Source organism: Ruditapes philippinarum, unplaced genomic scaffold, assembly GCF_026571515.1.
Source record: "Ruditapes philippinarum isolate M1 unplaced genomic scaffold, ASM2657151v2 ctg1551_1_1_1_1, whole genome shotgun sequence".
In the NCBI taxonomy this organism is placed as follows: Eukaryota; Metazoa; Mollusca; class Bivalvia; order Venerida; family Veneridae; genus Ruditapes; species Ruditapes philippinarum.
Window position 1 is genome coordinate 5,176 of NW_026866382.1, and position 27,828 is coordinate 33,003.

A 27,828-nucleotide genomic window follows, 5' to 3' on the forward strand; every position below is an offset into this window, starting at 1 on the left:
AACCAATAGTTACTGCTTGACTTAAAAATATTATCAATTATACAACATTCTAAACTCTGTTAAGCTTTGACCCCTTTGCAACCTGGTAGGGTGATGTCCGCATTTCATGTATGTCAGATTACGTAAAGGTGATCCACATTGAATCTGATACTGGGACAGAATGTCAACTTTTGCAGTGGCAGCTCAAAAAACAATGAAACAGTGAAATTTATCAATGGAAGATTCTTGTTCTAATATTTCTATTTAGAAATCATATTTCCATGCTAGATTTGCTACATTCTGACACAGTTTTCTGTGTTCCACCATGAAAGTATTCTGTCACCTGTACAATCAGGCAAAAATAGAGTTTCAAAAAGACCAAAAAAACATAACTTTTGTTAGATCTATCACTGTTTTTTTCAACTGAGTAAACAATAGTGTGTGACAACAAATTGGCACTTCTCCCATTTTTAGGATAGTTTTATGAAATTTATAGGAGAGACACTATTATAAGTTTGTCTCCTTTTGCCTAGCCCTATTAGCCAGTGCCAAGATTTCTATTGGCATTTAGAGCCTGGGTACCCCAAAGTCCAAATTTGGTCTAGCCCATGCCTAAACAGACAGAAAGATTGTCAAACAAATAAAAAAAAATGAAGAGCATGAAAAGTATATCTGAATTGTAGTAAAGAAATGAATAATTGTAAATATAATGTTTATCTCACAGAAAAGTGAAATATTTTTAAATTTTTAGTTGTTTGTTATTAACATAGAATCAGAATCAGATATATTCCATATACACCAAAAGTATTAAATTAATATCTAAATGAAAAATGTTATGGGTGAAAAGCCCATTTCTGTAATGAACAGTAGATATATAATGGTACAATGAGAAACATTCATACATTTTTTGTCACTTATAAAATCCAGTTTCCCCTTTATTTATTAGCTGACAGAAAGGAATCTTATTGATTCTGCTTTACTCAAAAATGTTCACTTGCTGACAACATTACTTAAACAGGCTTCATCACAGCAATTTTCTTGCATTTTTAATGCTTATTTTAATCATGATCACAATTATCTAGATTAAAATGATCATAATTATCATAATATTCATTATCATAATCTTAATTATCATATTTATTATGATAATCTTAAATATCATTATGATAATTATCATAATCTTAATTATCATTATGATAATTATCATAATCTTAATTGTCAAAATCATAACTATCATAATCATAATACATAATTTATAATTATTTTATTCATAATTATCATTTTCATAATTATCATAATCATCACACTTATAATTTTCATTCTTATAATTATCATGATCATGATTATCATGAACAAAAGATTTCATATCTAAGCCTTACGCTCAAAATGTGTTTTGTTTTGTTCTGACCAGATTTGCTTTAGAAAAATAAGTGTCACTTTCACAAACATTAAAGTGATCTCAGTCTTATTAAGCTCCAAGAAAAACTTGGTTTCTTTCTCTATATTTAGTTCTCACTTTCGGTTACAAAACCGGTTTTAGTAATAAAACCGGTTATCACACCAATAATAACACTGGTAATAATGGCTAGCAGAAAGATCCAGATTTAAGTCATTTTTTCTCCATATTCTTTGGCTATTAACCATTTTTCATGGCATCACTTTCCATCATTCATCTTTTTTGTGTCCTCTGAGATTTCCTGTAGCTCCTCAGTATCCACCTTCATAATTATCATAGTTACTTCCCCCTGACGGAGGTGGAGGAGGGGGTGGCCCCCTCATTCCTGGGGGTGGCGGTCTCATGCCCCTAGGTGGCGGTGGCCCTCTCATACCAGGGCCCCTTGGTGGTCCCATACCTGGTGGGGGTGGTCGCATTCCAGGGGGAGGACCTCTCATTCCTGAAAACAAATAGAATGTATTAAATCACTATATATATACTGGTCTGTTATATGGAAAGTATAAAATCACTAAATATATAATGCTCTGTTATAGGGAAAGAATGAAACCACTTAATATATACTGGTCTGTTAAATGGAAAGAATTAAATCACTTAATATATACTGGTCTGTTATATGGAAGGAATTAAACAACCAAATATGCACTGATCTGTTATATGGAAAGAATTAAATCACTTAATATATCATATTATGAGCTGTTAAAAAGAATTAAATCATTAAATATATGAAAAACATAAACATGTAAGCCTGTTAGCAGTGACAGAATTTACTCATGCAACCAGTGCAGACCAAGGTCAGCTTGCACATCTGTGCTTTCTAATCATAGCCTGTACTGTTAGCTATTCAGTCTGTAGATATTATGAAAAATCCCCCCAAAAAACGATGAATGGTTCCAATCTGTCCACACTGAAAGGTGAAAAAGTTCATTTCAGATATTTTGCTTGGTCAGGGATAATGTCCATCCTTGAAATGCACTCTAGAAAGGTGATTGGAACAAGCCTTATTTCCATCCTTCACTTCCCGTGTTCGGTGTTTGTACAAACTTGATAATGACGGCTAATGACTGCCTGACAGCTTTGAACAACAAACTGTTGCCACAATCCCTTTTTTAATACAGGCTTTTAATGTAACAAAGGTAATCAAGTTATTCTACATGTTACTCTTTAACTGATGGAAAATTTCCTATTGGTGGGTTCATAAATAATGTACCGGAAGCAATATACCAAACTTTTTCCATATAAAATCACTTGAAACAGAGGCTAAGGACAAAGTAGTATTCAGATTTTAGAAATATTTGGCCTCGGCCAAAGAACTGCTGCCGACCACACAATGACTTATGCATAAAACAGCTGAACTGACACCTTGTTTTGAACCACACAATGACTTATGCATAAAACAGCTGAACTGACACCTTGTATTGAACCACACAATGACTTATGCATTAAACTTACTGCTGAACTGACACCTTGTATTGAACCACACAATGACTTATGCATTAAACTTACAGCTGAACTGACACCTTGTATTGAACCACACAATGACTTATGCATTAAACTTACAGCTGAACTGACACCTTGTATTGAACCACACAATGACTTATGCATTAAACTTACAGCTGAACTGACACCTTGTATTGAACCACATAAATGACTTATGCATTAAACTTACAGCTGAACTGACACCTTGTATTGAACCACACAATGACTTATGCATTAAAACTTACAGCTGAACTGACACCTTGTATTGAACCAAACAATGACTTATGCATGAAAACTTACAGCTGAACTGACACCTTGTATTGAACCAAACAATGACTTATGCATTAAACTTACAGCTGAACTGACACCTTGTATTGAACCAAACAATGACTTATGCATGAAACTTACAGCTGAACTGACACCTTGTATTGAACCACACAATGACTTATGCATTAAACTTACAGCTGAACTGACACCTTGTATTGAACCAAACAATGACTTATGCATTAAACTTACAGCTGAACTGACAGCCTTGTATTGAACCTAAAACAATGACTTATGCATGAAACTTACAGCTGAACTGACACCTTGTAAATTGAACCAAACAATGACTTATGCATTAAACTTACAGCTGAACTGACACCTTGTATTGAACCACACAATGACTTATGCATGAAACTTACAGCTGAACTGACACCTTGTGATTGAACCAAACAATGACTTATGCATTAAACTTACAGCTGAACTGACACCTTATATTGAACCAAACACTGACTTATGCATTAAACTTACAGCTGAACTGACACCTTGTATTGAACCAAACACTGACTTATGCATTAAACTAACAGCTGAACTGACACCTTGTATTGAACCACACAATGACTTATGCATTAAACTTACAGCTGAACTGACACTTTGTATTGAACTAAAAAATGACTTATGCATTAAACTTACAGCTGAACTGACACCTTGTATTGAACCACACAATAACTTATGCATAAAACAGCTGAACTGACACCTTGTATTGAACCAAACAATGACTTATGCATGAAACTTACAGCTGAACTGACACCTTGTATTGAACCAAACAATGACTTATGCATTAAACTTACAGCTGAACTGACACCTTGTATTGAACCAAACAATGACTTATGCATTAAACTTACAGCTGAAACTGACACCTTATATTGAACCAAAACACTGACTTATGCATTAAACTTACAGCTGAACTGACACCTTGTATTGAACCAAACACTGACTTATGCATTAAACTTACAGCTGAACTGATACACCTTGTATTGAACCACAAAATGACTTATGCATTAAACTACAGCTGAACTGACACCTTGTATTGAACCAAAACAATGACTTATGCATTAAACTTACAGCTGAACTGACCCTTTGTATTGAAACCACACAATGACTTAGGCATTAAACTACAGCTGAACTGACACCTTGTATTGAACCACACAATAACTTATGCAAAAACAGCTGAACTGACACCTTGTATTGAACCAAACAATGACTTATGCATGAAACTTACAGCTGAAACTGACACCTTGTATTGAACCAAACAATGACTTATGCATTAAACTTACAGCTGAACTGACACCTTGTATTGAACCAAACAATGACTTATGCATTAAACTTACAGCTGAACTGACACCTTGTATTGAACCAAACAATGACTTATGCATGAAACTTACAGCTGAACTGACACCTTGTATTGAAACCACACAATGACTTATGCATTAAACTTACAGCTGAACTGACACCTTGTATTGAACCAAACAATGACTTATGCATTAAACTTACTGCTGAACTGACACCTTGTATTGAACCACACAATGACTTATGCATAAAACTTACAGCTGAACTGACACCTTGTATTGAACCACACAATGATTTATGCATTAAACTTACAGCTGAACTGACACCTTGTATTGAACCAAACAATGACTTATGCATTAAACTTACAGCTGAACTGACACCTTGTATTGAACCAAACAATGACTTATCCACTTAACTTTTTGCTGAACTGACACTTGGTTTTAACCATAGTTACATACTTATTTTTATTAACTTGCTGCTGAACTGACACTTTGTTTTGTGTGACCACACTATGACTAATCCACTTGACTAACTTACAGCTGACTCAACACTGTCTTTTGATCACATAAACAAGATGATCAATCATCACAGAAAATGGCAAGAAAGGACAATAACGAGCCAAAGGAAATATCACCAGATGATTTTTTTTGATTTTTTTTTGCAAAAGGCTAAATAAGGTCTGTTGACGGTTTGTATGTTTGTATTTTTTTTCATTTGTTTGGGTTTTACATCACACCAACACTGTAAAGCAGGGCTCTCGCGACCATAAGTCATTTGCCATAATTTATATAATTCCATATATTTGTCTACAGAAATTTTCTTTTCTTTTAACCATGTTGATACAAAAAAAAACAAATAAAAAAGTATATATAACAAGAGGGCCATGATGGCACTTGAGGTCGCTCACCTGTATATAGCCCCCCCCCCCCCCCAACCCCCACCCCCCAACATTGCAGGGCCAATTGAACCCAAGGGCTTTTTATTTGCACAAACTTGGTAGACACCCATAAGAAGATGTTTCATGCTAAACACTTAAGCTCTAGCTCATTGGGCTTTTTAAAAGAAGATTTTTTTTTTAAAGTTTTTAACTATATGCATATAGGGAAAATCAATGACCCCCTGGGGCGGGGCCAATTTTGACCCCAGGGCTTTTATTTGAACAAACTTGGTAGACACCTATTAGAACATGTTTCATGCTTAATATCTAAACTCTAGCTCTTTGAGTTCTTTTAAAAGAAGATTTTTTAAGATTTTACTATATGCATATAGGAAAAATCAATGACCCCCCGGGGCGGGGCCAATTTTGACCCCAGGGCTTTTATTTGAACAAACTTGGTAGACACTTATTAGAACATGTTTCATGCTAAATATCTTAGCTCTAACTCTTTTGGTTCTTTAAAAGAAGATTTTTTAAGTTTTTACTATATGCATATAGGGAAAATCAATGACCCCCAGGGGCGGGGCCAATTTTGACCCCAGGGCTTTTATTTGAACAAACTTGGTAGACACTTATTAGAACATGTTTCATGCTAAATATCTTAGCTCTAACTCTTTTGGTTCTTTTAAAGAAGATTTTTTAAGTTTTTACTATATGCATATAGGGAAAATCAATGACCCCCCGGAACGGGCCAAATTTTGACCCCAGGGCTTTTATTTGAACAAACTTGGTAGACACTTATTAGAACATGTTTCATGCTAAATATCTTAGCTCTAACTCTTTTGGTTCTTTAAAAGAAGATTTTTTTTAGTTTTTACTATATGCATATAGGGAAAATCAATGACCCCCCGGGGCGGGGCCAATTTTGACCCCAGGGCTTTTATTTGAACAAACTTGGTAGACACCCATTAGAACATGTTTCATGCTAAATATCTTAGCTCTAGCTCTTTGGGTTCTTTAAAAGAAGATTTTTTAAGTTTTTACTATATGCATATAGGGAAAATCAATGACCCCCGGGGCGGGGCCAATTTTGACCCCAGGGCTTTTATTTGAACAAACTTGGTAGACACTCACTAGAAGATGTTTCATGCCAAATATCTAAGCTCTAGCTCTTATGGTTTTTTAAAAGAAGATATTTAAAGTTTTTTCTTTCGGTTGCCATGGCAACCAGAGTTCTGCATGGAATTAAATTCTTTGAACAATTTTTAAAGGTGACCACCAAAGGAACTTTCCTGTGAAATTTGGATGAAATTGGCTTAGTGGTTTATGAGGAGATGTCATTTAAAGTAAAAGTTTACGGACGGACGGACGCCGGACGAAAAGCGATCACAAAAGCTCACCCTGTCACTTTGTGACAGGTGAGCTAATAAAACACCAGAAACAACTGCTTTTCAGTGTTGGAAATTATCCATTGTCAATATTTTCAAATATTAAATTTGAGCATTTACACAATTATTTAAAGAAATGCCATGAGCTGGCACATTTAAGCTTTAGCTTAAACGGGGCCAATCAAAATAATATGAGCAAACTTGATAAAAGACTACCTAAGAATGCTACAGACAAAGTTTGGTTCTCATCCATCAATTATTTCTGTAGAAACAAGCATTTGATAGTATTGCGGGCAATACAGTAGTCCCCTACCGGTCCCTCAAAAAGTTCTTTAATTGTCATACACTCCTGTGTATTGCCATTTATAATGAATTTGAGGATGAAGTCTGTATTTGAAAATATCAACCACAAAACATAATAAAATAAGTTTGTCTATATCACAGTAATGTGTTAAGTTTCCATGCTTAGTAAGGAAATTATGTTTATACAACCTTGTCATATTATTACGATGTGGGATTTTAAAGTAAATCCTATAAGGAATGAAGAAGTTGGAGTGAAAATACCAGTTTCTCGAAAAAAATCTAAGTTAAAGGGGGACATAATTCTGGAAATAGTCTTGCTAGAGTATTTAACCTTCTCAAAAATGTCGAGTGATAATAAGAAACATATATATGAAGTTTGAAGTAGATACATTAGGAAATAAAGAAGTTATTTAAAAAAGACAACATTTTTCCCCTAAAAAATCTAAGTTCAAGGGAGGTAATACTGATATTTTTTGTGCTAGAGTTATAAACCTTGTCACATATGATGTGGTTGATGACCAGAAACTTATATTTAAAGTTTGAAGTAAACACCTTAAGAAATAAAAGAACATATAGTGAAAAAAGCTGAAAAATTTAAATCAGAAATCTTGAAATTCAGGCTATTTGTTGCCATAGCAACCAGAATTTTCAACATAGGAAGAAAAGAAAAAGATGTGCATAATCTCCAGACTGCCATCTACCCATATTTCAAGTTTCATAAAAATATTTTCAGTACTTTTTGAGTTATCACTGGATCCAGTTTATGTGTTAAATTTGCCATATTTTCAGACTATTTGTTAATATTTAAAAAAATCTAAGTTAAAGGGGGACATAATTCTGGAAATAGTCTTGCTAGAGTATTTAACCTTCTCCAAAAATGTCGAGTGATAATAAGAAACATATATATGAAGTTTGAAGTAGATACATTAGGAAATAAAGAAGTTATTTAAAAAAGACAACATTTTTTCCCCTAAAAAATCTAAGTTCAAGGGAGGTAATACTGATATTTTTTGTGCTAGAGTTATAAACCTTGTCACATATGATGTGGTTGATGGCCAGAAACTTATATTTAAAGTTTGAAGTAAACACCTTAAGAAATAAATAACATATAGTGAAAAAGCTGAAAAATTTAAATCAGAAATCTTGAAATTCAGGCTATTTGTTGCCATAGCAACCAGAATTTTCAACATAGGAAGAAAAAAAAGACGTGCATAATCTCCAGACTGCCATCTACCCATATTTCAAGTTTCATAAAAAATATTTTTTCAGTACTTTTTGAGTTATCACTGGATCCAGTTTATGTGTTAAATTTGCCATATTTTCAGACTATTTGTTGCCATATATTTTGAAGTTTGAAGTAAACACCTTAAGAAATAAAGAACATATAGTGAAAAAGCTGAAAAATTTAAATCAGAAATCTTGAAATTCAGGCTATTTGTTGCCATAGCAACCAGAATTTTCAACATAGGAAGAAAAAAAAAAGACGTGCATAATCTCCATACTGCCATCTATCCATATATCAAGTTTCATAAAAATATTTTCAGTACTTTTTGCGTTATCGCGGGATCCAGTTTTGTGGACGGACGGACTGACGGACTGACAGACTGACAGACGGACAGACAGACGGACAGACAGACAGACGGACAGACGGACGGAGGGTAAACCTAAAGTCCCCTCCGGTTAAACCGGTAGGGGACTAATAAAAGTTTAAAGGTATTTCTCTTTTTAGCTTTAGCTGCCCCTTAAAGGTTTTTTTTTCTATTTTTAGCTTTAGTGGTCCCAATCAAATTAAAATATGAGCAAACTTGATAAAAGACTACCCAAGAATGCTACAGACAAAGTTTGGTGATCATCCATCAATTAGTTCTGTAGAAGATGTCTAAAGGTTTTTCTATTTTTAGCTCTAGAGACCCCTAAAATGGCCCAATCAAATTAATATGAGCAAACTTGATAAAAGACTACCCAAGAATGCTACAGACAAAGTTTGGTGATCATCCATCAATTAGTTCTGTAGAAATAGATGTTTAAAGGTATTTCTATTTTAGCTTAAATCAGGCCAGCAGTTTCAGAGAAGACGATTGTTGACGCATGACAACAGACACTGGAACATCCCCCTTTGATACTAATAGCTCACCCTGAACCTTCGGTTCTGGTGAGCTAACAGTAACAACAAACACTGATTTCGCTAAAAAGTAAACCCTGGTAGAGGACATGTGGCAACTCTCCATCTTTACCGATGGAGGAAGACCTCAGGTGGCCCTTTGTGTATTATTTTAGGCACAAACAGGCACACTGAGTAGAACTACTGACATTCTGTAAGCTAGGTAATCAGTTACTGTTATGTAAAACGACAATAATCGATTCACAAAAGTTTGTTCCGTGACGTCGTCGAAAATGTTTAAAGTATCAAAGGGAATAAATTCTGACGGTAATTTCCATCACTAATAATTTATAATATGTGAAGAAAGCAAAAAGGGCCATCTTTCCGTCAAAAATGATCATTGCACAAAACATCAAAAATGGGCAAATCACAATACCTTGAATATATGCATAAGAGCACTTGGTAATGCAAATTTGATCAAAGTTTCATTGAAATCCCTTGAGAAATGTAAAAAGAGTGGGGCACAAAAGAAATCATTCATGTCTTCCACACTGCCTGCAAACATTCACTTATCTTATAACCAGAATTTTTCTTTCAGCAAACCTGGTTAATAATCTTAATGCCTCTTAGATAATATTTTAAAAACTTACCAAAAGGCGGAGGAGGTCCTCGTGGAGGCGGACCTCTCCATCCAGGAGGCGGCGGTCTCATTCCTGGAGGCGGTCCCATTCCAGGCGGAGGTCCGCCCATATTTGACTGCTGTGATAATGGGGGCTGAGGTGGATAGCCTCCCATTTGTTGTGATGTAGATGTGGGGTTCATAGGAGGAGCTGGGGGTGGTGGCATACCTGAAACAAAATTTGAAAAAAATAATTTTAGCTTCACAATGTAGGTGATAAATCATGTGTACTTATAGTGTAATAGTTTCAATGAATGAATACTAGGAAAAAAAAAAACATCATGGCTATTTAGATAAAAAAAGACATAGTGTTTCAAGGCAATCAACTCAAAATAATTGTATTACTTTTTCTTGGTTAAAGTGATTACAAATAACAAATATATTTAAATATATGTATACCTATCTATTTTTGAAACACCTTACTTTCACAGATAGGGGTAATTAAATTCAATTAAATATTGAAAAAAATAAATACATGTTATTCTTTGCAAATAGGGAGGAAAAAACTTTGATGTAAATTTGAGTTTAAGGGGAAAACTGCATGATTTTAAGTAACTTTCCAGGGGGGAACCAGCCCTTAAATAGCCTGTTATAATATGGAAAGAAAGAGCTTTAGAAACTATGGTGGGCCTCCTGACCTTTAATTTTGGTATTCAGCATAGCTTCTACATATTAAACAATCAAAAAAACAACATTTCAACCTTTAATACAATATTATTTCATTTGTTCATGTATTGCAAGTGGCAATTCTCTTTACATCAACATGTCTGTATAAAAATCAAGCTAACTTAATTAAGTGACATGTGTCCAATTTGATGTAACAATCAATACAACACTACCATAAAAACAATCATTGCAAAAACAAATTCTGCAAAACAGGCAATGGGCTTGACAACTTTCAGCAAAACAAGAACCTTACAGAAGTTTAAAATTGGGTATAAATAAAAGTACATGTCAAAATGATCTATATGATCATTCACTGTTGGAAAGGATGACAAAAATGTACTGTAAAGTCAGACATTTTTGAGAAACCAAAAATTCACAAAATCAACATTTCAGAGAAATTAGCGAGATTAAAGATATCTATGCTCATCTTATTGTAATTGCAGATATCTATTAAAATCTACAAATTCTTACTAAATATTTCTTATTTGAGTAAGAGAATGTACAAAGTGCATTTGGGAAGCTGCCTCCTAATTATTGGTCAAGTTAATTTGGTCCTTTCTTAAAAAAACAACAACAACAAAAATCTGCCAGTTTTTTTAATGACACAGCAAACTTTTATTTTTCTCAAAAACCCAAAATCTCAAAAAAAGTTAAGAAATTTAATCCCTCACAAAAATTCTGATTTTACAGTAACAACAATTTGAAGGCAATTTTACACAGAGAATATCTGATCTCACTATTTACTACAACAATGTCTTGAAATTCTAAACCTTAACATTTTCTTATAAATAACGCCGAGCATTTTCTTTCAAACGAGTATCGTATTACATCATCAGCTCCTTAATTGACATGGAATTATGTATGGCAATATGACAATCACGTCATTAGTACGCAATATGAAGATACATTGCCTGATATAGGATACCTTCCGCAAGACTATTAGCAGAAATTACGACGGTACTAAATTGTATTATTATACCATTATACTCGTTTGAAAATAAGCTCAGCGGCTTCTACAGAGATGCATTATGGTGGTTATTTCTGAAGTAAAACTATTCCTTTCTAAATCACATTGGAAAATAAATACAACCAGCATGTTTTTCTACGACAATTCAATAATGTGTCCTCAGCAGCATGCCTAATTAGGAGAGATTTTTCTTTTTTTAAAGATTCCCGTTAGTATTTGAATTGAGGAGTAAAATACAGTGTTCTTTTGTATTCTTACTCCCTCTTTAATGGAAACTTGAAACCTGTTAGTACTGAGAACATATTTGAGTTCCAATTTTTCAAATTTGGGGGCATTTGGGAGCACTGAAAAAAAAAATCTGTTTTTTTTTGTGAAAGTGACATATATAATAGTTCCCAATATTTAAAACATTTACCTCCCTTTTCAAAAGTGGCAGTCAATATTCTATATCATATAATTGACAAAATCTGAAAACTACAAGATAAACAGCTAATCTAGGCGAACTGTCAAATTTTTTTACGCATATAAAGGAAAATATTATTATAACGTGAATATGTAAAAGATTTTTATCAGTTTTCATGAAGACGATATATTTATGAGAGATTTTTTATCTTATTTTGGGAAAGACCCTCAAAAAAGGGGCCAGTGTGAAAATGTGAAAAGCATTCTTGTCAGCAGCAAAAAGGCTAAGGAAATAGTTATCTGATGAATATATCATTAATTTCTTACATTATAATCAAGGGCAATTACTCAAGGACAAACATTTCAAGAGTTATTTCTCTCTTTTCAGAGCTGGACTGAGCATTATCCTATATAATAACATTTCCTCACTATTTCATCATAAACAATTGCCACTTACCTGGTCTTGGAGGCATGCCTTGTGGGGGCATGTTTGCCATGGAGCTCGGAGGTGGACCAGGGGGTGGGGGTCGAGCCATTCCTGGTGGCATGAAAGGCGGTGCACCCATCGGCCCTGAAAACATGAACATTTTATCATGTAATAATAATATCCTTTCTAACTCAGGTTTATGAAATTATATAGAAATATCAAAATAATTACATAAAAAAATAACTTTAATATGCACTAACAAGGTCACTACCTTAGTTACCTTGATAATAAAGATTTAACAATTACTGAATGAAAATATAAATCTGTTTTCAATTTGAAATTGAAGACTTCATTATTATTGTTATTATTTAAACTGTAGCAAATTTTTTTTACTCTTTAATGGTAGTAATAAAGCTGAGATAGCATTATTAAATTTAGAAAAGCGAAGTACATGATAAGGTTAAAAATTTTGATTTAACATTCTTACACTTTTAAAATACTGTTAAGTAACAAGGTAAATGAAAAAGAATAAAAAATGTTGTGTTTTTTTTGGTACAGAGAAAGAAAAATTTAAGAATACCTGGGGGAGGTCCACTGAATGGTGGCATCCCTGAAGGCGGAACAGGAGGAGGCATCATGGGCGGAGCTCCTGAAACAGGGGGCGGTATTGGTGCTCCCATTGGGGGGGGTACTGGAGGAGGTAACGATGTCTGTTGTGATGATACTGGTCCACCTATAAATAAATAATAAAAGAATATCACATCAAGGTCATGTATATATATTTATGGTTATGTTGTGTGTCTGTTTTAGTAGAAATTCATTGGTCACAAGTTTGATCTTTCACAGCTAAAACTTCTGACAAGTCTTTTACACATGACTTTAAAAACCAAAGTGCTTTATCCCTTGCATGATGAAGAACCAACCTGTTGCATCTCCTGGGATGGAGAGCATGCACAGAAGAAATGTGGCTGACAATAAAATTATGTTGAATAAACAACTTGTTTAATAAGTTTCTTTTCATTAGATTGTTTTTTTAAATTTTAACACTGACTTTTAAACATGTTTTTTGTCATTTTTGTCATATATCCACAGTTGATCCAGTGAAATGACTTTCATAGATAAATAACAACTTTTTCACAAATGAACAACTACTTATCCCTCGTGATTTCTTTATCAGCGATGAGAGACAAATGACCATTAAACTCAATGTTCAAGGTTAATTGTCACAGAGAAATTTCTTCTTGTCTGAAGATCAAACCAGTGACCTCTGGATTAATAATCCAATGCTCTTTCTATGGAGCAAACCATGCGTAAAAATTCAACATACATGTATGCAACCCTCTACATGGGAGCATTTCCAACAATTATAGTGTTTAATATTTCCTCCCAAAAATAAAGACATCACAATAACATTTTTACCTTTCTACAGTAACACCTCTCTGCAAGAACCAAAATCTTTTGTTTCCAAAAAGATGTTGCTCTGTCAAGGTTGTACTGTAGTTTACAGCTACATGTTGTTTCTAAAGTTACACTGTGTCAAATATCTTTAGAAATGAACAGATTTTTTATAATCAATCATATGAAATTCAATTAACTGATGATAAAATGTTACCTGGGCCTTGACCAGGGGCCATTTGCTGAACAGGAGGAGGTGGAGGCGGGACTACACTTCCAGCAGGGGCTGGAGGTTGCTGAGGGGGAGGGGCATCTGCAAATAATTGATGAGGTCTATCTGTAAGTGATAGTGGGTTCTTTGCTGCCATCATACGTTCTGAAAAACATAAGACAGGAAATATTTGAAAATTGTCATTAAATGGTAGTATTAAAGCTATTAATGTTCTATGAAAATCCTCAAAAAAACATTTTACAATATTCAAATTTTTCTATACCTCAAAGGGTAAACCACTGAGGTTTTTTACATAAAAGGGCCAAAAACAGTCTTTATAAAAAAAATTTTTTTGTATAAATGGATGTAGGTCAGGTACAAAATTTTGTGTACAAAATTTCAGTTCATTTGCTAACCCCACTTCTCATAGATAATCAGTTCTATTTCACAAATAATGAAATTGACCAAAATTGAAAATTTAAATAATGCCCACACTTATTGAAAATCTTACGCCCCCAGGGAGTTTATTAGAGAATATATGAGCCTCGTCTCGACAAAACCAACATAATGGGTTTGCGACCAACATGGATCCAGACCAGCCTGCGCATCCACGCAGTCTGATCAGGATCCATGCTGTTCGTTTACAAACTCTATTACAAGTAGAGAAACTGACAGCGAACAGCATGGATCCTGATCAGACTGCGCGGACGCGCAGGCTGGTCTGGATCTATGCTGGTCGCAAACGCACTATGTTGGTTTTGTCGTGACACGGCTCAAATGGTAAATTCTAATCTACTGTTTTGTAGTAATAATGCCACAAACTTCAATAAAAACAAATTTGCTTTTATTATCTACCAGTTAACTTAGTTGCCTTTAGTTATTAATTTGTGCTGCAAAACTAATTCATATCTAAAAAAGTATTTTCAAACTAATTTGTATCAAAAATAGTACATGTATTTTTTACTACCCGATGAAAGAAAATATTATTTTTGCCCATGGATCAAAGCAACATACACTCAACCAAAAATATAACAACTTCAAAACAATTCTTATAAAGGAAATTAGTTCTGAAGCATAAATGTCAATTAAAGTAATAAACAATATCTTAGTGGGAAAATAAATGTCACGTTTCCAATTTCCAGGAAAATTTGCAAAATGTTTTTTTATGGAATACATACACCATTTTAGAGCCAAAGTTCATCGCACTAGAAAATTTTACGTTACATATTTTCTTGATACAGTATCCAATTATAATGAAAGAATCATATTATGTTATTAAATTCTATTTGTAAGGCCAGCCTTGAAATTATCTTTGTTTCCCCTCCCACAACCCAATATGCCACTTTGGATAGGGTAGGTTGGCAGGCAGGCGCAGGAATCCAATGTTTCTGAATTTAACATTATTATTTATTAAAAAAAAATATGTTCAAAATTTTGAAGCAAAGTTTCAAAGTTTTATTTAAAAAAACAAAACAAAGATACTAGAGTGTATAATTCACAATGCAGAAAACATGAAAACAAATATGTGATTCTAAATTTTTTGAATTTCTAAATCTTTTGGGTAGCAGCGATTTTCGTGGACAGGTACCGGGAGAGGACACAAACAATATTTTATTTTAGGCCTTAGCTAAACCTCACCTGTTTAAAGGTTCCTATTTCCTATAAATAGAAATGGGAGGAGCAAATTTCCAATAGTAGCAATATTTTTGATAGGGGATGGTTAATGCAAATTAAGTTATGAAAACACAAACAAACAAAATCTCAGTTAGGGCATAAATTTCCTTTATACAATGTTGCTTCTAGAGGAGCACACTGTTTATTAACAACTTAGTTACCAGACCTAGAAATAATAATAATTGTAGCATTCCCAACCTGGGGGAACCAAAAGTGATAAGGTTTTGCAACCAGTATAGAGCCAGGCCAGCCTACAAATTGGTGCAGTCTCACACAGCTCTATACTGTTGGTAGCCCATTTCTTCGCTCCTTTTAAGGCACATTATGCCTTGGAAATAAATAAATTTTTACTTCTTAAGATAGAGAAAACATGAATGATATAATGTTTAGATAATTGTTTAACTGAATGTTACATGCTTGATACCTCAAGGCAGTGACAATAGTGAAATAATATGTCATAAAAGTAGCAAAATGTTAACAAAGTAGTATTTTGACTTCCATACAAAATACTAATTCACAGTAAGTGTACTTATTGCAAAAAGGCAACAAATGTACAAAATGGTTCAGGCAATTGGCCAATGAGTAACCTTTTGGATACTATAAAAGTACATCAAAATTAAAATGCTTTTGAAGAATAAAAATAAAAACATTAATGGGCCTTTAAATATATAAATGGCCTTTTCTAAATTCGAACCAGGGCGTGGGTTGAAGCTTTTCTGGAGTCATCAGCCTCACATCTATATTTCCTGGTAACATGTATGACACAAATTAATGGTTATTTCTAAGAAAAAAGTGCCAGAGAAAGGTTACTGAAACCTACAAAGCTAAAATAAATCAAGTTTAATCTAAGAGTTGCAACCATGATGTTTTCCAATACAACATTTTATATAAATATTAAAACCTGCATGTTTTATTTTTACTTTACAATGAATTGGTACCATATGTTTGCAATGATAAACATTTGTCACATACGTAAGAACAATAAATCATAAGCAAATAAATAAAAGTTAATTAACAAAACAAGATGCTTCCTGTTACGCACTGTTATCAACATCATTTGAGCCGCGTCACGACAAAACCAACATAATGGGTTTGCGACCAGCATGGATCCAGACCAGCCTGCACATCCGTGCAGTCTGATCAGGATCCATGCTGTTCGCTATCAGTTTCTCTACTTGTTATAGGGTTTGTAAGTGAACAGCATGGATCCTGATCAGACTGCTCAGATGCGCAGGCTGGTCTGGATCCATGCTGGTCGCAAACCCATTATGTTGGTTTTGTCGTGACGCGGCTCATTTATATTTAAATGACGTCAATTCTCCATCTAATGGCAAACAGGAAATCAATTAATTTCTTTGGTTCTCGAGATCATTTGACATTTTGTTTCGTTTATTAAGTAACAAATGTTGCGTTAAAAGTATTTTTGTTATACTCGACATTCTTGATCTACCGCAAACTTATATTTCTAAGAGCCTCTAATGAAAGACTGCAGTTAAATGTACCAGTTCATCAAGTTGTAAGGGTGACCACAGTTGTTAAGTTAACAGTGATTTATAAGCCCTGGTTTTTGTGACTTTACAGTCAAACGTGTATTAAACGACCAGGCAAGGGAAACACCCAAAATGGTTGCTTAATGAAACGGTCTCTTAAGACAGTCAGCATGATATAAAAGTCAAAATTTATAAATGACATCTTTTTATTCGGTGGGATTTGTTTTTCAACTTCATTTTAATATAAATGTTGAATAATAAGTACGCTCCGATAATCAAAATGGATGCAAATGTAAAAAATAATAATATTTATTGACAAAACAGTTTTGATCCATTACGTACATGTTTGACATTTTTTCCAGAACAAACTTCTCGATTGTTTTTCCTTGTCTCCATCACGAAAACCCTATTAGTGAAGATGTTTTCTATTGTGCATTTTTTCATTTGAAATAAACAAACTACATCTATTTGTTATGATTAATTTAATGGCTGATCAAGTTCAAGGTCAATTCAATGCAGTCTAAATGTCAACAAGCGAAGCGTATACACCATCTCAGTATGGGCGGAGCGTTGCATTGTTTATCCGATATTATTGGATAATACACGTCACGCGTATACTTAACTTCATTTGCATACGCTAAAACGGTATGGGAAATAGAGTTTTTCACATGTTTATTGTTGTGTTTTGATTGTTGACACTTGTGACATAACGAGGTGGCGTTCTCTAAAAACACAATTACTTGACAGGTAAAAGTGGTCGTTTAATGAAAAGATTGATGTCAATTAGGTGACTAATTAGCGGTCGCTGGTCGTGTTGAGCGAAAGTCGCTTAATACATTAAAGATATAGAGAGAAAATGATCGGGGGGAATTTAAAGTGGTCATTTAAGACAAAAGTCGCTTAATACACGTGGTCGCATGGGCAAGTTAGACTGTATTTCTGGTTTAAATAATTAATTTTCCACGACAAAACACATTGAATAGAGCATGAATGAAATTTATCCTGCAAAAATCTCTAAATGAGAAACTATAGAAAACAGGAGAGCAAAGATGGCTCTCACACATTTATGTAAAGATTTGATAAAAGTGCAGGTAATCTACTTTACTTCAGTAGGATTCCACCCACAGCAGGCACCGACGAGCAAATGTTTTGAATTTGAAATGAATAAGATCCAAGCAAACAGGTTACAAGAGTGAGCTAAGAATAACTATGGCAGTTAAATTTAGAGTTTTCATCATTTACAGATGGGCAATCCATATCATCGGTTGAAATGCTGTTAAAATCATTTGTTTTTTCAGACTGTATATTAAAATATCCCCATTTAACCTTGGCCAAATCAGCTATTTTCACTTGGCATAACCTTTGCCTCAGATAATAATGAAAACCCCGTACTTACTACTAATGATAGACAAACCACAATTGTCGTAATTTATCGAAGATCTTATATCCAATTTTTTTATAATAAGCTGAAATACATCAATAAAAACAACAAAACATTTCAACGAACCTGCGGCGGAACCATGCCTCTCTCCTTTAGAATCTTTTCGGAATGCGTACGATATACTAATCGCTCTATTGCACAAAAACTGTCCATTCATGGCTTCTATAGCGGAATCTGCCGCCTCAAAACTTGCGAAGTTGATGAACGCGTAACCTTTAGAGTTTCCGGTGTCTGGATCTCTCATAATCTAAAAATAGAAATCACAGAAATTATTTCGTGTTAAAATAGAGTACATACAGAGGATAATTAACGAGTGTAGGTTCAATACTGAATTTATTGAGTGAGTTGAATAAAATTATATAGTGCCAGCCTTTGGCGAGCATGATATTATTTTATTCAAAGATTTCAATAAATTTAGTAATGAAGCTAAATGAATTTAATATTCTTTTTATCACATATCAAAAATAAGTACTGTTTACACTAAAAATAAATAAATTTTTCATTGACATGCCATAGTGTAACGCTAACATTTAGAGCGTCCTTTCTTTATGTTTGTATAACATTAATGATGTCACTTCAAAATATATGCACGCTCATGCAATATCGCTATTACACAGTATATAAACGATTTGAACCCCAACCGGATCTTGTGAGAAGATTTTAGTGTCAGCCATATTCTGCCACTTCACTTGTTTACGATATTGGTATTTATATTGATACTGATGAACGTTAGGTTAGTAAATCTATATTTATATTGCGAGAGAGAAACTTTATTAAACGTCTAAGTTATGCAAAACATAAACGTTAGCACGAAGGCTATAAAATAATCGAAACTCACGAACAGCTTTCAGGTGATCAACACTGAAGACGAACAAAAATCCGTCTTATTCCAATGTTGATTTAGTTAAACATTGAATTGTGATATCGAACTACTAAAGTAATCAATAACAAACGATAATTTAGTCCTATGCATAACATATTGCTGTATCTTGAACATAAATTTAAGAGTTTTACCAAGGAGGTCATTTCCGTAAACTGAACGTCACTTGCTGGTGATTGTGAACCCTACTTGTGAGTTTACGAATTTTATCTGTACCCTGACTTGTGAGTATTTTTAAAGATTTATTGGAGAAAAAGTTTACGTTCATTGCGATTTTGTATCAATTATTGCCAGAAAATATAAATGATTGTTGAAGAATTTTAGTATATAAGGTGGGATCTAAGGTATTTACCGAGAATTGGTTTAACTGATAATATTGTTAATCATTTTTTTAATAAAATATATAATGCTATGTATATTTTTCTTTCGGATCACCATGGAAGAATACAACTGCATATACTGTTCAGTAAAGACTACGAATTTCAATGACATCATTGACCACATAATTATTCGCCATCCAGACTGCAACTTGAAAATAATAAATAATTATCAGAATAAAATTTCCTACTTAAAAAATTTCAACGTCACAGCCAATAACGTAAACGAAAAAAAAAGAAGTTTATAACACCAATAGCTGAAACACTGACAATTAAAATTTCAAAATTTCCCAAATATTCTCCGTTTAAAAAAATGCCAAAATTGTCGACGTCTATGAAAGATATACAAGAATAAAAGTCGTACATATCAGAAAAAGAAAGTCAATGAATTTCTGAGAATATAAAACAGCGTTTAAAAAAGCAGAATGAAATCAACGGTAGGTGTAAAACTTTCAACATGTTGAAATAAGTAATCTGCAAAAAAATCTTGTAATGATATTTCGAGGTTTTTTGATACGTGACGTTATATATCGGTCACGTCAAAACTAACAACAATGACGTTGAACTAAATATAAACAATTTATAGTACATATGTAATATTTTAGCTTTATATCTTTCCAAAGAAAAATGAATGGTAAGTGAAGGTGAGGTTTGTTAGTTAATTATTCCTATCAAGAAATAATTGACTTTCTGATTCGTATAAACAGCCACTTCATGCCGGTATTTTCGTAGACAGTGAAAAGTTTTAGTTACTTACATAGAACTAAAACATGTACCCTTCTCTTTTGACACAATAACTTCATATTCTGCACATTAAAATTTGGAACATACGACAAAAACACAATAAAAATCATCAAAAGTGACTCGCAAGTAATGGTTCAGTGAAAACACAAGTAGGGTACAGATCATTAAAATTGTTTTAGCAAGACGGGTACAGTTATCAGAAATGTCGCCTCTATTATTTACTATGTTTTATCAATATTCAAAGATATTTTCACAAGTGTCTATCCGGTAACATGAGGTAAAGACAATAAAGTTAAGATTCAGATATGAGTTATAGTGAAATAAAACAATTTTAGGCATACATTTGCTTGTGTAATCAGCGTGTGTTGACATAAACAAAATATGAGGCGAAGAGCACAGCGTTTTATGCGCATATATTTTACGAAGAAGGTTATGGATGTATATTTAAGCAAAGATAAATTATTTCTTAATATGATTCAAATGTTAACATACCGTAACATATTAAATTCAAGCCGATTTTTAATAGTTTAATGTGTCATCCCGCCTGATTGTACGTTTAGATGCTGAATTCTTCTCACAAGATCCGGTTGGGGTTCAAATCGTTTATATACTGTGTATTACGGAGTTGTAAAAGTTGCAAGGATGTGTGATAAAACATATTATTTCATGCTTTCCAGTGTATTACTTTAATATATCAGATGATTTTATTCTGATAAACCAATTGTGAAATTTATAGAATATAATTTTTAGAATAGCAGGACTATATCTGAATGTAAAGAATATCATAACTAAATGGAAAAACAGGCAAAACAAATGCCATAATACATATATTTTGCTTCTTTAGGAAAAGAATGTCAATGTCATCATACATGAGCATCTTTTATCGTTTCGCTTATTAAATGAAACTTTTCAATACTTGTAGCAACAGTAAACTTTAAATTATCTATTTTAAAGCTACTTCAAACTTTGATTACAGGAATCTCATCCCTTTCCTCTTGACTTAATATCTTTGTTTGTTTGTAGATACTAGAATCACTTCCTTCTGAACTGTAGGCCATTTCCTAGCCACATATTGAAAAAGTACCTAGTTTGGGAAATACTTAGTACCTTATGAAACCTCCTTTCTTGTTCTTTTGACAAAGAAATTTAACAGGTGTGTCATTGCTTATTCTAATCTAAGCACATAAAATAACAACCAAAACTTCAGTAAACATGTCAGTAGATAACGGAAATTTCAGTTTAATCAGGAATTTTCTCTAAAAAATTGGAGATAAAAATTAGCATAATTGCAGTCGGAAAATAGTCAAGATAGTCTGACCATGGTGACACTAGGAAAAAGCCTTTTAAGGTACATGTAGCTCAACAGCTTCTTTGTTTGTTAAAAGAATCCAAAAACTCTGGACAGGATTTGAACCCACACTTATGAAAGGTAAATGATTCAGCCACCAACCCACTGTAACAACTCAACTATTAAGGGCACTATAGATGATCAAATTCAAATAACTAAGTAACTTATCTATACAAAACTAACTTCATGGGTGAGATTGCTTTGAAAGACTTCCTAGAACAATCTTTTTAAATATGCCTTAAATAGACAAAGGGAGGTAATCCATTAGAATAACAATGTACTTGTTCTAACAAAGGTAGGTTATCAAATTTTGGATGGCTATGTACTACTGTTCTGAGAAAGGGAGATAATCAATTTTGAATGACTATGCACTTCTGTTTTGAGGTCTTAATGGTTATAATGTCTTTCAAAGTAAAATGATGTGATATAATATTCTCTGTCATTTTTTATTATTACTGACTAAAAGTCAGCGAAATCCTTGTGGCAAAAGGAAATGAAATCAATTCTTAAACAACTATTTCAGTTCTGGTTTTGATATGTTTACATTTAGTATGACAATCGATATACCAAATATTTACCTTAGGAGTTTGTAAGATGACGCCAAAGGCACTAAATGTGTCATATAGAAGTTTCTCGTCCACTTCTGGATCTAAATTACCGATAAATATATTAGCCCCGACATCCAGATTTCGTTGGTTTGCAGATGCCTAAAATAGAAACATACATACTAAGTTTTATTAATATCATAGAAAATAATGTTTGCAATATGCACAATTATATTCCTGTACTTCCAGGTATATCAATTTGACAACATTCCTGGTGCCGACATTTTTAGTTGTTGTTTTTTTTTGCAACAAACCTTAAACCCATACTTTTATTCTATTTAATCATAAATTATATATATTTTTTTGTTTTTTGTTTTTTTGTTTGGTAGAACAACTGATGATCATACCTGATGGAAAGCTACCTCACATGAAAGAATCCAAAGTCCCTGTCAGGATTCAAACCCACAGTGAGCAGCAAGTGGTTTGAACTTAATGACCTTAACTTAATGGCCAAAGACGCCCCCACCCCTTACTTTTTAAATTCGTAAAATTAAACATACATACATGTAGCAAATTAACCGTTACCACACTAAAAATCTTAAATAGACTTGTCATTTTTTTTTTCTGAACAAAAGCATTCATCAACTTTTGGGAAATTTTTATGCGTACAGTGAACAAAGCAGAATTGGGTTTAACAAACCTTCAAAAACTTTTTTTTCTTTTTCTGGATAGAATCTTCATAATAAATCTATTCACACAATTCCAACACATATCAAAATACATCAAATTTGTTAAGCGCAGGATAAACACGCCATTTGAGCGATCAAAATTTGAAATTCGTTACAAAATTCATTACTTTCTTAACTAACCTGAAACTTACCTTTATTCTATTAAATGATAGAGTAAAAAACTAAAATGTACCTTATTCACTCGTATAGGTTTCCCGTACATTTTGATCATGTTCATAATTTTGATTGCGTAATCTGCATCTTCCTCTCCCATAAACTCTACAAAACCATAGCCCTGATGTGCCTGAGTTACCCTGTCTTTCGGCATATGGACATTCACTATAATACACAAAAACGAGTTATTACACGATGAACATATTAACTCGTATAAAGTTTTCTTCTGGTTCAATGACAACACAAAATGTTCGCTATTAATGTATTATACACAAACACCCAGTATTACCCATTGTTCGAAGTTTTCTGGACCAATGACATCAATGATCATTGTGACAATTTGAAACATTCCGTGTGCGGGTGCAGACATTTTTATAGGTTGTTTTTGCAACAATCCTTACTCAACCTTTTTATAACGATATACATGTACATTCTTTTACATTTGTGTAATGCTACCAGAAAATTTGTGCATTAAATATGCACCTATATTATTATTTTAAATGATTTCATAAAAATGCAGAAATTAAGCAGTTTAATAAAGAAATTGATATTTGTCAGTACTGGTTGCCTGGTAAAATTAAAATTAAAGTTTTAGGGAAAAAATCCCTACATTTAATCATCACCTTAGTGCAGTAACAGGTTAACTTCTATAAATTATATAAGGATTTAACCATTTACTGCACAGAGGTGACAATATGTCAGTAAATCTGTAAATATATGCACATGCAGAATGATATGGAACATTTGCCCATATAAACAGAGGAGTGGGATTTTTCGATTCCTGCTATATATGTCCTGAATAGCTCAAAATTGCTTGTGCACCTATCAAGTAACATGCGGGGTTTAAACCTAGAAAGTTAGATCACTTACCAACAGGACCTGCCTGCAGAAACAGTTCCCAGAGAATAGCTTCAGATACCTTCTCATCAAGACCGCCCACATAAACTGTGGCATCTATAAATAGAATTCAAGCATATTTCATTTCCACTTCTTTGAAAGATGTTTGATATACTCATGGGAGAAATCGAGAAATTAATGTATACTCCTTTAAGATATTTTGATAAAGCTGAAAATACTGCTATGTCATTATTAATAACAAAGAAAAGTAAGAAAACCTATATTTAGTCTCTGTGACTAAAATAAGTCACTGTGAAGAAACATTACATGTACATGGCCTTTGCTGGTGTTTATGGAGTACTTTGTCATTCTGAATGACACTGAAGATACACACTCTAATAATTACAAATTGGGTAATTTATTTAAACAATTATTTTGTTGTACGCAGCTCTAGATTTCAATTTGAGTAATTGGACAATATAGTGCATATTTATGCAAATACGCAGCTAAAAAGCTTATCTGGAGCTCTGAAAAATTTTAAGGTGGTATTGGCAACATGACTTACCTGCTGCTTTTCAAGCACAACACCAACAGGCTTTTCAAAATCCTGACGAGTATTTTGGAAGATTTTGGGAAATGACTTGTTTGATTCTAGTGGTAAAAGCATTTAAGAGCTTGCCAGTATCATTAATTAGTTCTAAGTAAGCAAGTCATTAATTGTTTTTACCAAGGACTGCTTGACAAAGATGCAGGGCATCATGTTTGTATGCATTGACTAGTCTAGTATTCAAGGGGAAATATGAGTTGTCAGAAAACATGAACAGGTGTACAAGGCCATTTATGGTAAAGAGGGAAAGGATACAAGGCAGCGCAATGATGAAAATCACAGTGTTTATTCAAATAAACCTAGAATGATTGGACCAATGCTCAGCGTAAAAAGACAATATTTTAGATTAAAAAAAAAAAATTGGTGTCAACTTACATGTACCTTAATGTTATATATATGTCCATTTTCAAGACCCAATAACAATTGCTTACATTTCGCTAATCACATAATTACTTACTTGGCGGGAGCTAAATCTAGCCCTGATAAACATGTGCCGTTTAAGTGAAATTGTACCCTAGCTCGGCGTACTGTACTAAATGATCCAGGTTTGATTTTCAAAATATTTATTTTCCAATGTTATGAAGAAAACATACTTAATAAATTGTAACAAGCAATAAGTCAATAAATTTATTTGTACTTTTTTTTCTTTTGGCTTATTCCTGTACCCTAGTCTCATAAAATTTCAAATGTTAGTATTTTTCCGCCTTTTCCGAAACATAACACGGACAGTAAACATATTACTACATATAAGTTTAAACATATAATCGTATCAACAGACCAACATATCATTAAGATATTAATTGTATTTTTCCAAATAAAACAACCAGTCACTTATCAGATATCATTATATTCATGTAAGAATGTGTAAATCTATGTTATCATATTATTCCTCTGTTTTTAAATAGGTATTACATACAGTAGCCACAAAGTTTCACAAATAAGACTTATATCTATGTCAGAAGAGGAAGGTAGGCACCAGGATGAGGTATCACACCAAACCCAGTACAGCTCTGCTGGTCATACAAATTTTACAGACACAATCATCGGCAGGGGTCGTTACACAGCCAGATTGCCAATCCTGAAAATAGCTTGGGGTTTGAGGGACACAGGCCCTTAGCAGGGTCAAAGGGCAGTGCCCCTGTATAGGGCTCAGGGGGGCAAAGCTCCATTGACAAAAATGGATTTTAAGCATTTTTATTTTAGACCATTCCAGACTGCATATCCAGGACTTCTTTTACTTCATTTGAGCAATGATAATGAATGATTTTTTTAGATAACTTTTTTAGTTTTGCCTTTTGTTACAAAATTTATGCTGGGAAGTGCACTAGAATAGTTTTTTTTTACATTGCCTATGACTTTGAAATATTACCCGAGTTCTCAATCAATTATCTGGACAAATTATCTATCGAAAACTTAGTTCGTACATTTTAATTTTTCCCTCGCGCATAACTCTTCTTACACATATCGAATTTCTCTTCTTTTTGTTTCTTTTTTGGCCGTGCCCAGATGTTCAGTGGTATGTGTAAGAAGAGTTCTGCATGAGGAAAAAATTAAAATGTATGAACTAAGGTTTTGGAAATTAAAAATACAAACGTAATTTTCGGTGATAGCGTTCAACATTTTAAAACAAATTCTTGACATGAATGGACACACAGTCATTATTTTTGATGGCCTGATAATAAAATAATATATTTGCCAGGGCTGTTACCTCATCCCACCCCTGAAAAACTCCTCAGATTTACATCGCTCTCAAGTGACCATTTTGGCTTTGAATCTGGATTTCTCAATTGTTCTGGATTATTACGAACCCTGGTCGGACATTGGATCAGCCACCATTGCTGTACCAGAGACACACTGTCTCGGGCAAGGGAGCTTCAGGGGTGAATTTTAACTGGCTTTTAGCAAATTAAACCTTCTTAAATTCTTTAACTGACCTTCAGACTTATTAGTATATTTAGATGCAACAACCCTTGCCTTATCATATGTGGTTCTTCGTTTTTTGAAAGGCTCTAGTGCTGGTGGTTCTAGAAAAACTTTTGCCAGACTTTTTGGTACCATTCTGATTTTAACTAGCATAATTATTCGGAACCTTGCTTGAAACTGATGCATCTTTTGACACATCATATTCATAGTGCTAGATTCATAAAAAACCTTTCAAATTTTCATGCTTAATGGCAGATATTGTATATTAACAAAGATAACTTGAGAACGGTATGGACTTTATTTAGACCTTAGTCTATCCTCTACTATACCGTGGTCATGTGACTTCGAAGGAATTAAACGCACCAGGATAAAATCACGAATGATGTAAATAAAAGAACCAGTGTCCTAAATTGGATATTCTATCAAACATTGTCAGATATTTATACAGAAATAATATTTCACGCCAAGCATTGGTATAACTATATGCTGAACATTTGTCCACCCACTCAACATTGGTTAGCAGACTAAAGTTAGCTTTACACCTTGGATAACATTACTGTTATAAAGGTGATCCAACAATTGGAACAAAACTTTGATAGGGCTAATGGTTTAGTAACAATAACAAATGGCCTTACCATTGTTTCAATTTGTATTTAGATGGGTAAGTCACATGTATACAATATCTTGCAAGGTTCAACAGAAATTTAAACTGTTGACCTTTTTGCAGGTTCAGATTTTTGGGAAAACTGCATGATTTTAAATACAATTTCCTCTGGGATAGGCCCTTTTAGGTTTCTGTTACATAATGTGAAAAAATCTCTGCAAACATTTCTTTGTTACCGACCGAAATATGTGAAATTACAAATAATTGTACCCCACCCACTATTTTACAATGGTCGAGTAAAATCCTTTAACCCAGAAAACATTTATATCGTTATGTTTTAGCAAAAAAGTGATATAAAATAACTTTTAATCACAATTGACGCCTTGTAAAATGTACAAACTCTCAAAACATGCTTCAAATCATGACCAAACCTTGATTTCTTTCTGCAATTGGCCCGGCAGCCATGTTTACGACGCCATGCAAACGTAAAATAATGCTGACTTAAAAATGCAATATCG

General features: G+C 33.4%; 1 protein-coding gene across 1 annotated transcript; it reads right to left on the reverse strand.

Moving 5' to 3' along the window:
• LOC132732344 (splicing factor 3B subunit 4-like) lies at positions 1 to 27,828 on the reverse strand. Its single transcript, XM_060718750.1, has 10 exons — positions 27,742 to 27,828; positions 24,210 to 24,293; positions 23,359 to 23,504; positions 22,471 to 22,599; positions 18,610 to 18,790; positions 13,945 to 14,103; positions 12,913 to 13,065; positions 12,363 to 12,476; positions 9,842 to 10,039; positions 1 to 1,874 (listed from the first exon to the last, which is right to left on the reverse strand). The coding sequence occupies exons 1-10, from the start codon at positions 27,773 to 27,775 to the stop codon at positions 1,687 to 1,689; spliced, it is 1,386 nt and encodes a 461-aa protein (XP_060574733.1). The 5' UTR covers positions 27,776 to 27,828; the 3' UTR covers positions 1 to 1,686.

Bases quoted from the DNA above. Each gene is read 5' to 3' on its own strand.
- LOC132732344 (XM_060718750.1), bottom strand. From the start codon at position 27,775: ATGGCTGCCGGGCCAATTGCAGAAAGAAATCAAG. The intron at 24,294-27,741 runs GTTTGGTCATGA...TTCTATTTATAG, and splicing joins AATTGCAGAAAGAAATCAAG to ATGCCACAGTTTATGTGGGC. The intron at 14,104-18,609 runs GTTCGTTGAAAT...TATGTTTTTCAG, and splicing joins GAGGCATGGTTCCGCCGCAG to AACGTATGATGGCAGCAAAG.